Below are 12,744 nucleotides of genomic sequence, written 5' to 3'. Positions count from 1 at the left end.
GTTTGTGGAAAGTTTTAGTGCAGATTTGTGTGGGGTGGCTGAGGGGGCCCGGACTCCTGCCCTCAGTATTTCTAAATTCCTGTGTACGGCCCTGCTCCAGCTGCAACAAGCAGATGTGTTCAGTCCATTTATAACCGACACACACACACACACACGCACACGCACACAAACACACACCTCTGGAAAAGACACACCTTCATCCAGCTGATGGAAACTGAAGTCTTCCCTGGATGTCAGCTGAGGGCGACAGAGGGAGGTGTTCCCCCTCCTCGCTCCTCAACATTTCCCTCGCTCCACAATAAACTTTCATTTTGGGAAGTCGACCGCACGCACATATACACACACTCACACACACGCACACACACACACACACACACATTCACACACACACACACACACACACACACATACAGTCGTCATCCTGTCCTGCCACTGTTCTGTTCCCGGGAAAAGCTGGACCCGCACTTCACTTCACCTTCATTGTACTTTTTGCAAAACGCGCGTAAAGGAGGACGCACAAGAACCTGAGACGCGCGCCGGTGGAAACTCTGCGGAGCGTCTCCTTTTTTGTGAATTCTTCTAAATTCACTGTCATCCACTGGGATTTACAGCAGCGGGACCATGACAGAAACCAGCCTTTTCTCTGCCTCTTTGTGTGACTGTTTTATTTATGTTTGATGGTGATTTTTTTTTTTTTTTCTGGAGCCGTTTTCTTTGTGAAAACCTGGAATGGAAAAAGTTGATCTGCCTCGTGTGGACTGTAGTAAAAACTCCCAGGAAAGAATGAAGTAACCGCGATGGAGCCGGACAATGCCCCGCACTCCAAACTCAAAACCACTGGAGTCGGGGGGTGAGTCGATGTTTATCTTTATTTCTCTATATTTGATCGGTTATCTGACATTAATACGCTCGTGAGAATCATTTAAAAATAATAAATGCACCGTGCACATTCTTGCAAAGATAAGCTGCAGGTAAAGAGTTGATATAAGTTGTTATATCTGTGGTCTGCAAAACTTGCTGCAGGATTTGTGGAAGTATCTTAAGAAATTAAAGGAAAAGCTTCATGTTTTTCATAAAATGCACAAAACACACGAGTTAATGAGTTTCAATGGTTTGCATGCAAACATGTTTTTTTTCTGCTCCACACAGAGTTCTGTGCAGTTTGCTGTTGAGGCTGTGTCTCTGCAGCTTGTATCACAATGAGCTGCCAGACGGTCTGGGACTGATTTCAGGGGGAGAGAGATGTATGAGAGGAGGAGTAAAGTCCTCTCCTTCTCTTCCTCCTCTCCCCTCCTCCTCCTCCTCCTCCTCCTCCCTGCTGTGCATCTCACTCAGCTGGTTGGCTGTCTGTCCCAATGGGAGGGGGAAATAAAACACACACAAAAAAAAGAGTTGCATCATATAACCCTGCTGGACAGTGCAGCAGTGGGACATGAAGAGGAGGGAGGAAATGTTTTTACTGGCAAGTCAAGTGTGCCAGTGGTTGACCGATGGGTTTTCTTTTCTGCGGCTCTGTGGAAAAACCGCAAATGTAAAAGATTTCCTCTAACTGCCGTCTTTATGGCACTTGTCACCGAGCCTGCACCACTTCAAACTCCACCGGCTCGACAAGCGTCCAGTTTCATGAGCTTCACACAAGAGAAGCACTGAGTCTAGAAAAACCAACATCATCTCTGTGATAATATCCTGTTACGCTCCTCAGAAATGATATAACAACCTCTTATCAGCTCTGTGTGTGAGCACTCAACACCCCTGTCATCACTTGTCTCGAGATATAAATGTCACTGAAAAATCAATGGCGGAGGTTTTGCCGCGCGTGGGCTGGGGCGAGGCGACAAATGTCACCGCCGCCACGTGAAAATGGAATTGATCGAACTTTTGCAGGTTGAGAAAATCCTTCACCTTTTAGATCCATCACGTCCGAAAGTTCACGTTAGAAAATAAAAAGCTAAATTCATATATTTGAAAGTGTTAATCATATCCTTCAGTGGAGAGTGATGCAGCGGTGTCAGGTTGTCAGATGTGCTCCAGTGGGAGCAGTCACCTATAAGCCGGTTGAGCAGTAGCTTATCTGGTTTAAAAAACAGATGTGAGACCCTGAACAAAGCTGCTGCAGCTGCTGTTCTCACTCATTCTGCAGCAAAGTCGTCGTAGGAGGAAGTTTAGAGCCAATTCCAAATTAGTTTCATCTTTACATGTTACAGTTTAGGCTTATTCCAGGTTCTGTAAACACATAAAAGTGGACGTGGGGTTCGGAAAGTGAAGGTTGGTGCTATAAGAAGTCAGTTTCTATAGAAGTCTATGAGAAAATGAACTTATTTCTCACTCAGTAAACATTTTCATGTGGAGTTTATTGTCTCAATCTCTAGATTCACGTCTTCTTCAATACAGAATGATGTTCATTTTGTAAATCATGGTCCAATTTAGAGTCAAATAGACCCTTAAGCATTGTATCCATTGGGGCATTAAGGTCTACGTTAGGCTCCACCCCTAAAGGTGGCACTGACCAAAATGCAAAAATCGAGGCTTCAAACCGACAGCTCACATTTTCCACTTGTCTGCAACTTATGATTCAATGTTGTGACTTTTATTCACTTGACTAGGGATCATGTTAGTGGATGGGACATGGGCCAAACAAAAAAAAAGGGTGAAATATCACGACTGACAGCCAGACTGACCCGATAATAGTCGAGCCTGTGTATTGACAACACGATCACTAAGTGGGCTGAGTGGTAGTTACTTATTATTGCTTTCATATTTTAGAGGATGAACATTAATCAAACCATATTAGAAAGAAATAGCAATTTAATATCTAGGCTCGCCTGGTCCCTTGATTATCAGTCATAACGTTTCCAAACTGTTTTCTTCTTCTCCAGGAGATTTCTGATTCTTTGGACGATTCTCTCCTGCTCTCTGAGGCTGGCACAGGCACAAGGTAAGTAAGTGTCTACTGTGTGTGTGGGGGAGGGGGGAAGTTACAGTGACACGTTCAGGTGTCTCCGGTGCACTACAACACAGTGAGAATATCCAGAGCCTAAACTAGGTGACACAGGTTTATCCAAGTTATTCAGGAATGATCTAAAACAAGCACAGGCTGTCGATTTCTCCTGCGTCAGCGTCACTGATTGATCGATCAAGGTCAAAGACTCTGATTCAATACATTCACTCATCCCTGGATAGAATATTAAGTCTTTGTTGGAGATGAGCTTCACTTTTCTGCCTTGTCCCATTGAAGTGGTTGTTTGTGTGCTCCAACACTTGAAAGTGGATTAGCTGGGACCTGCAGACGTCCTTCACAACTCTGCTTCTAATTCAAGGGGCATTGTCTTCTACGCAGTTTGATGACGGTGGAATTAGAGCTAGATCCCATATTGTCAGTAGAAACATTTAGAAAAACCTGATGTGTTGTGTGATGCACTAATGTCAAATTGAGAAATGGTTCAGCAAATATTCCTGAGATGTCGTTATCAAACCTTCATGACAAAGAAATGTAATCGAGGCTTGATATTTTATAGTCCAACCAAATATTCACCAAATAAACATACATGCACATCTTTCCTACATTGTTTAATCTGTAAAATAAAAGTTTTCATATGAGGAAACATTTATACCATTATGTGAAAACCTCAGTATTTTATTGGTCAACCGATAAACAGGCTCTAGTTAGTTGACCCATCAGCCTCGTGCTCAGCTTTAAGATCTCTCTCTCTCTCTCTTATGTCGACTGAGTCTCAGCTGTGCCCTGATGTCTGCGGCTGCAGTCGGGTTTCTGTTACACAAACTAAAACACCCATAACCAGCACGTCGTCGGATTTTCGCTGTCAATCAAAATCCGCCAGATCTCATTCAATTACGGCTCTTCCCAGTTTCTAGACGCCTTTTGATAACGCGCCCACGCGTAACTGTGTCTGGCAATTACTCCGTAATTCTGCCTTTGTAAGTTGATATTTTCCTCCCATGATGACTGCTGAGCGTGTACAGACGCGGGGATTCTATATATACGAGGACGTGCTCATTTGCAAACTCAGATCCTAATGAGGCTATAAATCTGTTCAGGCAGGCTGCACTGTAATAACACTGCTGCTGGTAGAAAGCTGCAGAGTGTTTCTATCACATGAAGGATGTTGTCTATGTTGTTTTCTCTTTTCATGTGGAGATGGGTTGCAATGGAAGGTCTGCAATTGTAGACCCAATCCAAGATAGGTGTCCTGCACCATCTACTTCTATGTTTGCACCTTGGAAACTTAATTTTCGATTTGCACAGGTGATGATGAAATTGAGTCTTTTTGCAGCGTTACCATGGTTACACATGCTTATTAAGCTCCATGTTTCCTCAGGCGTTTCACGGCCTGATCGAGTTCAGACACTGCAAAGCATCCCTGGAGCAGATTTGGGGTCTGTAGATGTAATACCAACTATCTTCCAGGTGATGGCTCATCTGTCAGTGCCAGGAATTAAACCAGCAGCCCCTGGGATCACTGCATGACCTACCACCTCTCGGAGGCCATCTAGGCAGCAAGCATCCGTCCATCCATTATCTCTACAGCTCCTCCTTTGAGGGTTGCAGGGGGGTGGGCATTGAGCGAGAGGAAGGGTACAACCTGGACAAACAACCATTCATGCTCAAAATTCTCCACAAATTCTCCCCCCACACAGAAAGGATTTCAGATTCGATCCCAGAGTCTTCTTGCTGTGAGGTGAAGGTGCACCACCACTTCACCACCGTGACACCCTCCAATAACCTGTTGAGTCAGTGGCCAACAAAATACCCCAAACTCCAAAACGTCTCTGGATGCAGAGTTCTTGAAGCACAGTTTGTGATTTATGTTAATTGTCGATCAATTACCACTCATTGTCTCCATTAGAAGACGGAAGCAGCCGCAGGAAATCTTCAGTGTGCATTGACTGAATACTAATAGTGGGGATGCATTTGTCTGGGAATGGCGCTGTGTTGTTTGCTCTTTGGCAGAGTTTTGTCTCTAGGATGTTCTATAATACGCCGCTTTCTATTTTTTCCTGTTCTTCAGGAAGTCACAAAAAGCCATAGGTGATCTGCCTATCCTCTCAGGAAGCAGGGAAAGCTGTGAAGATATTTCCCAAATCACAAAGTAAAGGGACACCCTAGCTGTCTTTACACCGTTTTAAGATTTCAAATCTGTGCTGTAGAAACTGAAGAAAGTCTTTGTTCTTTCAGTTTGTGTTTTATGTCGTTTTTCTCTCTGGCCTCCCACTGCCTGCACACACTGAGTGGGGGGTTCCCTTCCAAACACACAACGTGTCTATATTTGTGTTTCCTCTGCTGAGCCATAATTCATAATTTAACAGTTTATTTCAGAGTTGCCCACATTTGGTTTGCGTTAGTCTGGAAAAGGAGGGATATGTGAGATTCCATATATAAGCCTTTAGTTTCTGCATCGCACGTACTGGGGGGAATTACATACTGGATTCAGGATATGCTGATTGGCTGTGGGGGTTGATCGACTCTTTATTTTCCAACCTTGGTAAACTAAACAAAAAGCCTGTGTTTGACAGGACTGATGACTTGTGCCGAACAATAGACAATAGTAAGATAACTGGACTTTATAAAAGCACGGATTGTTATGTGTGTCAAAGTGATGTCCAGATTTAAATGAGCATGTCTTGTTTTTTCAGTGGCTCTAAGTTTGGGTTAGGTTGGGTCTGGAGGTCAGTAGATACATCAGAGTTATTTCTGATTATTTTAGCTTTATTTCTTGTGGAATATCAAATAATATGAATTCAATAACAGATACACAATAGATAAGTAATTTTTTGTGTTATCCTTTTACAATATGTGCTGCAGTGGGTCACTAGTTGCTCAGGATCGCCTCTTCAAAGGCTGTTTCTTGCTACCGTTAAACATGGATTTAATTAAACTCAATAAAACTGCAGATCTAATCAGAATCTTACGTACACACACAACACCTCAATTTATAAAAAGAAATTACCTGGATTTCCCTCCCATGAGATGCAAGTGGTAATTAAAGCGTGCAGAAAACACAGCAGTACGTTTCCACGAGTTTGCGCCCCCGTGTCAGAGCGATCGGCTTTAATCAGCATACGTTTCCAGAGATAGTGAGGATTTCTTTTCTGTCTCTGCACTAATACACCTCTTAACCCCCCCCCCCCCCAGTGTCCTCTTCTCTCCGTCTCCCTGAGATTGTTCTAATTCAGACTGATGCAATGATTACATAAATTGCTGCAATCTCAAAAACTGGATGCTGATGTATGGCCCTGTTGAAGATGTTATGCGCCCTTTATTTTGTAAATTGCTTCTGCTGCAGCATTTCCATTAGTCTCACTTTAAACCTGTGAACTCCCTGCTTGACATCACAACATATCTAATTAGCACTTATACTGCTGCACGTTTCTTTGTGCTTTGGAGTGGGAGACTGTGAATAGGGACCTCACATGAATTAATATGGTATCTCCTTAAATATAGAACATTATTAAGTGCATAGTTTATTCTTTGGACATTTATATATTGTCATACTTTTCCTTTTTGTAGTCTGTGCCATTACTGGAGGATCCTGAAAGAAGAAAGCCATGTACCCATCACTTTGTTTTATAAGCTTTGAAATCAGGATCGTATCGTAAAGAACATGTGGTTCTTGTTTGGTATCTCTAGATACTTAAAGTGTATAAAGCTACGAGTCACTGACTTCCTTCTCTTGTCTCTCTGAAGATGTGGATGTTCTGCAGCAGCTCGGGCTCTCTGAGCGAAGGCCAGGCGGGTCACCATCTTCAGGCACGAGAACCATCCCTAATGGCATCATCCCCTTCAAGTCTGGAATCATCCTCACCCCGAGGGCGCGGATTCAGGTGCCTCTGCGCACCGTTATCCCTGCAAACTACAGCTCCGCCAATCTCTCCCTGATCCTCAGCTTGTCTGTCCATCGCGTCAACAGCGCTTTTCTTTTCTCAGTTCTGTCCAAAAAACGGAAAGTGCAGCTTGCGTTGCAGTTTGTGCCGGGGAAGGTTGTGGTCCACGTGGGGCAGAGGAGCTCTGTGAGTTTCGACTATGATGTCCACGATGGCCGCTGGCACAGTCTGGCCCTGGACGTCCAAGGCCATGAGGTGTTTCTATACACTTCTTGTGGAAAGCAAAGTGTACATGCTGATTTGCCTTCTAAAAAGGAGGAGGCCCTGGATCCAGAGGGCTCTTTCCTGCTGGGCAAAATGAACCACAACTCGGTGCCATTTGAAGGTGCCATATGTCAGTTTGACATTTATCCATCTGCTAAGGCAGCTCATAACTATTGTGATTACATTAAGAAACATTGCAGAGAAGCCGACACCTATCGGCCTGTACTTCCACCCCTTCTACCTCTTTTTTCCACAGACCCAAACATTACTGTCACTCGTATAACTCCGCTGTCACTGACAGAGCTTTCCACAGAGGGCCAGAGGCCGACTCTGGCTTTGACGGCGGAAAACACCAGGACTACAATTCTTGTCCCGACTGACCGGTCGATGACGCAAAATCAAACATCTGTGTTTCCAAAACCTGGTGCTGTGTCTGTTTCTCCACCGCTTCATCCAGGGTTGGAAAGCCCGTTCAAATTTCCAACTCAAACGGTTACTACATCACTTAGGATCAACGTGACACCCCCGAACCCAACTTCACACGCCGGAAAGAACACAGAGCAAAGAGATACTACTGCCAATGGGGATAGTATGGATTTACCTGCCTCTACTAGACCTTCAGAGATGAAGCCAGACCTCCAGACCACCCCTGCTTCCACACAGGGTTCTCCTTCAACCGCCTACCTTCCCCATAAAACCCAGTTGAGCACAGTAGCTCCAAAGGAACCTGAGCCAAAGGTGACCGATGTGCATGATGTCAAACCCACCTCGCTTATTCTAGTGACTCCAGCTGCAACAGATGGCTTCCAAACATTCGACCAGGAACCGACCCACTACTCGCTGCTGGCTGGAGCACCTGGACTAAAGGGAGAACCAGGACCACCGGTGAGTGTGTGCGCGCTGAATAAACACAACACAAACATGCCCCAGAAACCCTTGCATGAACCAAAGCACATTGATCACACCCACAATCAGTGCATATTTGTACAGGCACTGCAGAATTGTTATTCATCTCATGACATGTTTACATTAAAGTGTTTATGTGCTTATCTTACGAATTAATTCCTTATGAAGTAACAGAGGCATGTTTTAATTCATCATTTTACATCTTTAGATCACAATGATATAGAAGCTCAACAGCTCAAGTTGGTTTGCCTCTCTCTGATGTTTCCATTCGCTGCTGATGTGTCTCTTGTTTGAGTGGTTTTGTGAATCTGTTGGCAGGCATTTGCATCTCTAGAGTGTTGTCTGATTCGACAATGGAAGTGTTGTCCGTGATACTGACGGAGATCTTCAATTTGTTTCATTCCCTTTCTTCAATTAGTTTTTCCGACTAGCTTCAAATGCTTTTTATGTGGTGTTAAAGATTTTCTATCCATTTCAAATTGGTGCTGACTTACGTGCTTCTTTTTTTGCAGCAGCAGCAGCAGAGGTAGAAACAGTGAGGTTTGAAGCTGCCCTTTGCCGTTTAGTGGTTGTCTGAGTGCAGGGGCTGGCGGTGAGGTGTCAGATTCTTCTGAGAGGACTTGTATTTGACTGCTTAGAGAAGGGATACTTTAAAAGCAAGGTCAAAGGTAAAAAAAAAAAAGTGTCTGCAGCTGTGGTATCCCTCAGGGTTCAATTTTAGGCCCACTTTTATTTTATGCTTTATATGCTTTGCCTTGGCTCTATTTCCTTTTCTTTTCTTTAACATTGTTGAGTTGTCAGCATGTGACAGAGCCGTGACATGGGATATAACATTTTACTGGCTCTGAGGATAGGTCTGACATTTTTAATGTCTGTAAAAACATAAAAATAAAAGCATGAAATCTACTCAACATGCACACCACGTATAGTAGAGTCCAGTGACAACGTGTTAGAAATGAAAAGATACTAGTGAAGAGATATTCATTCATCATTTTAATTAGATCATCGTAAGACTGCAGGGGAAGGCTGACCTTTCTGAGTTCAGGACAAAGCTTTGGCACTGAGCGTAGTCCTAGTATTCTATTTTGACATTTATAAAGCAGTATTTGCAGCGGACTATGTGCTCCTTCTAGGCACCGTACTTCTAGCTCTCTTTTGTTAAAGGGATGTCTCTGCCTTGTATTGGATCAGCTTTGACCAATACTTTAACTTAACTTAAATATGTTTTAAGTTAAGCTTTCCTGCGTTGGCAGTGATTAGAAACCACAGCTCTGAATGCCCCTGAAGCCAATCAGACCGGTTGTAACAGACAGAAGTAATTAACGCCAATCTATCCCTATTTGCTTCTATCACACTTGAACAGCTGTGACAAAATAATGACTTGGAGCCAGAGTTGCATATCATGAAAAGTTTATAAACCGTATAAATTCTATAAAGATGTCAGATGTGAGATCTAGCCAAGTCTTGGCTCTCACTCCAACAGCGGCTGCAGCTTACACAGCTTACACAGCGAATCAGGTGTGTAGACTAACCTCAGTCATAGGTCATAGGTTCTGTTCACACCTGGTATTGACATGGATTCAGGCTCATCCAGTCACAAGTGGACAGCTCTAAGTACGTCAGTTTACACTCGGCATTGGAATGTGTCTCGAGTGATGGGATCAGATCTCACTTCCTCCGGTCTAAACATGTAGTTTTCTGTTTGTAGAGACTAAATTTGTTGTTGTTTTTTGACTGGTTGGGTGCAGAAACACATTTGTCGTGTCTGATCGGTTGCAAATGAAAAGAGAACACTGTTGATTAATGAATTTTGTATTTAAGGACGTCAGTTAAGGAGACGGCACTTCAATGTGGCCCAGGACACATTTGTGTACACATTTCTACACACCGCTGAATGGAAAACGCTTTTTTGAGCAAAATGTATTTAACATGTTCTTTGGCCTTATACTTGAAGGAGGAGGGGTTTGTGACCTATACTGCAGCCAGCCACTAGAGGGAGATTAAGATGATTTGGCTTCATTTTTGCAGAGCTCTAATGTCATCCATCTTTATTTACTGATCAATTCCATCTCCATGTGTTCTCTATGCGTCTTGGGTCTGATCACCCGCTTTTAGAGCTGTCCACTGTGATGACATTTCCCAAGATGCAATGGTGTGAGCCTTAATGTTGCTGATATTCCCTTTGGCTTTTCAAAGTGTAGGCTGGCTGAGAGTTTCATATTGATCTCATCCAAGTCAGACGGAATTGATCTATTCATCTGACATTATTACAGAAGCCCAGTTTATCAGGCACATTCTCCTTTCCCTCTTTCTCTAAATGTCCTGGGCCATGGGAAAGGAAGTAACAATCCAGGTCCCTCAGATTGACCCTCATTAGATTTGACCTCTCAGAGCTTTGCTAATCCAAGTATGAAATTGTTTTAAAGCTAGCTGATGTCCATATTTAATGTGATTGGCTGTGCCTGGGCCAGTGTAGAACACGCTGCCAGTGCAAAGAATCAGACTTACAGTCCGTGCACTGTGGTGGTTTTGCACGGAAATAATATTGGCTGCAGAAAAACAGGGCTGCTCCGGCCTCTAACGAGACATTTTCATGTTTGCCAGCGTCTCACTGGCCGAGTGCTTGGTGATGGAAGTTGGCTTAAAGTTGCAGAGAAGCTTAAGATGTAGTTACTGATTTAATATCTACCTTGAGGGTCTTTTATCTGCTCTTTCTTCATTCTGAACTGTCCTGTCTATTGAAGATTTCTTTGAAATGACACAACAAAAGGCAGAAACTCGTCTTCATCCTCGCTGTTTATGGATTGACTTCACTCTGTCCCTGACATCTTTATCTTTTTCCTTTTCAGGGCCTTCAAGGACTTCCAGGGTTGCCGGGAAAGCCAGGGAACAGGGGCCCAAGGGTGAGACAAGTTTCCATTTACCTTTACTTTAGTTCCCTCTTTCTATAGTTTCCACGATTTCTCTCTATACCCCTCCAAAACCTGAATGATGCCATAATCATGTCTGATCCCGCATTATCGTACGATCACACCGCTATGAGTGCGCTGACAGGGACGAGCTTTGAGCATTCACGATCAAGCACTCAGTGACATCTTTGGATCAGGGAACATTATTCATCCAGACGTTAGTTTGCTTTGGCTCAGGGTTTGATCAAGCTGTGCTCCTCCGCTGCCAAAGTCCATCTGTAAAGCTGGAGACCAAACAACCATAAGCTACAAACCTGCAGGTTGCCAATTTGAAATTAATCGAACACATACGGTAGGAATTACTCGGACATGAAAAAAGGTTGCGCAAGCATTTATATACGCTGCATTTATATATAGGAGAACAGCGGCGGTGCTTAAATTAGGCAAACGTCCTATGCTAACACAAGTGAATGCCTCTAGTGTGTTGAACGCAGTTCTGGAGCCTTCTCTCTCACACTGGAGCTCAGCATCCGTCTACGACTGTGAGCTCCTGATGGAACCAAGGAGTGAGAGCAGATGTTATTTCAAGCTCATGTTTTCAGAAGAAATTTAAGAAGGGGGGGGGGGGGACATGATTTGTCCCAAGCGACAGTTTGTTATTATGGTTTCTTTCTACTGCCCCGTTACTGATGGATGTCTGTGCCCTTTTAATCGGCCCCTATATGAAAATGAATGGAGCAGAAGTCGTATTTCTCCTGAGATTGCAAACTTGGAAAAAATGGAGAGATAGCAGTGTTGGTTGCAAAGTTCCTGTTGAAGTCCTCCTGCAGAGCACTCGTGTGTGTGTGTGTGTGTGTGTGTGTGTGAGCTACCTGCCACAGCCCGTGAGACTGCGGTCGGGCCTCAGAGGGGGTGGGCTGTGGGAACCCAATCTCTTTAAACAAGGAAGAAAGAGGGCTTTGTCCCCATCTTATTAAAGGCATTTAAGACCCTGTCTGGAGCTCAGCAGCTCTATCCAGTAGCGCACCAACCTCTATAGAGTTCATTCATCATCAAGCTCTTGAGACCCAACCACAGGCCACGTCAACCTAAAACCTAAGGGTGCAGTTCAGGTTCTTACTGATTGTTTTCTTGAACTGTCAGAATGTTTTCCTCAATAGTTCAAATGATGAAGAAACACCTCGAATCCACACACGACTCTCAAGTGGATCCGATCAGGGAAAAACCTGCACAACCCACAGTAGAAGATTTTTATTTTTACAACATAGGAGTTAATAAACGGTAACTCCCCTCATTTAGCTGCTCAAACAGTCATTACACTCTGTTGTTTATGTTTCCCTGCTGTTCCTCAACACTGCTGGTGGCTGAGGGTCGTGCACACTGAAGAGTAACAAAAGTGTAATGTTGTTTGTGTGTGTGTGACTTCAAGACAACAGCCTCCTATTGTTTTACTAAGTTGAACAGGCGTCGAGAAATTAAGGACACGTGTGATGAATTTATTGTCCTCAGCATTTTCTGACTTGCGGAGAGAAACTCCAATCATGGGAAGCTCCTTCATGTTTCTCTTTCAATCCAGATGTGGAAGAGATCTGATGTGAAACATTTGCTGTTGCAGGAACTGTGTGGTCTTTCTGGGGAAAAACTTGGGCAAGCTTACTCATCATAAATTCTCTACAGCAGCTGGAATGTGCCGGCACCTTTAGGGATTTACCTCTGTGATGGCGAGGTGTCATGTCTGACTGAGCCGACAGCCTCATCGCCCCCGCCGCTGCTGCGACTGAGCGGCATCTGTGATATGTGAGAGCGTCAACGTTCCTCGAAACTG

At 44.0% G+C, this 12,744-nt stretch overlaps 1 protein-coding gene across 2 annotated transcripts in view; it reads left to right on the top strand.

Annotated features, from left to right (window-relative positions):
* The first annotated feature begins 221 nt into the window (after positions 1-221).
* col27a1b (collagen, type XXVII, alpha 1b) overlaps positions 222-12,744 on the top strand; it is a 62,878-nt gene continuing 50,355 nt past the window's right edge. Inside the window, exons 1-4 of one of the 2 annotated variants that reach the window (XR_004615005.1) lie at positions 222-850; positions 2,877-2,935; positions 6,704-7,989; positions 10,860-10,913. Coding sequence is in view for 1 of the 2 variants with exons in the window: in XM_034596170.1 (XP_034452061.1) it covers positions 798-850; positions 2,877-2,935; positions 6,704-7,989; positions 10,860-10,913 (1,452 nt within the window). In the remaining variant the exon portion in view is untranslated. The remainder of the gene's footprint in view (positions 851-2,876; positions 2,936-6,703; positions 7,990-10,859; positions 10,914-12,744) is intronic. The other variant, XM_034596170.1, reaches the window with a different exon arrangement.

This window comes from Hippoglossus hippoglossus, chromosome 9, assembly GCF_009819705.1.
Source record: "Hippoglossus hippoglossus isolate fHipHip1 chromosome 9, fHipHip1.pri, whole genome shotgun sequence".
Taxonomy (NCBI): domain Eukaryota; kingdom Metazoa; phylum Chordata; class Actinopteri; order Pleuronectiformes; family Pleuronectidae; genus Hippoglossus; species Hippoglossus hippoglossus.
The sequence above is the reverse complement of the archived record's forward strand: the minus strand, read 5'-3'. Positions and strand labels throughout refer to the sequence as shown.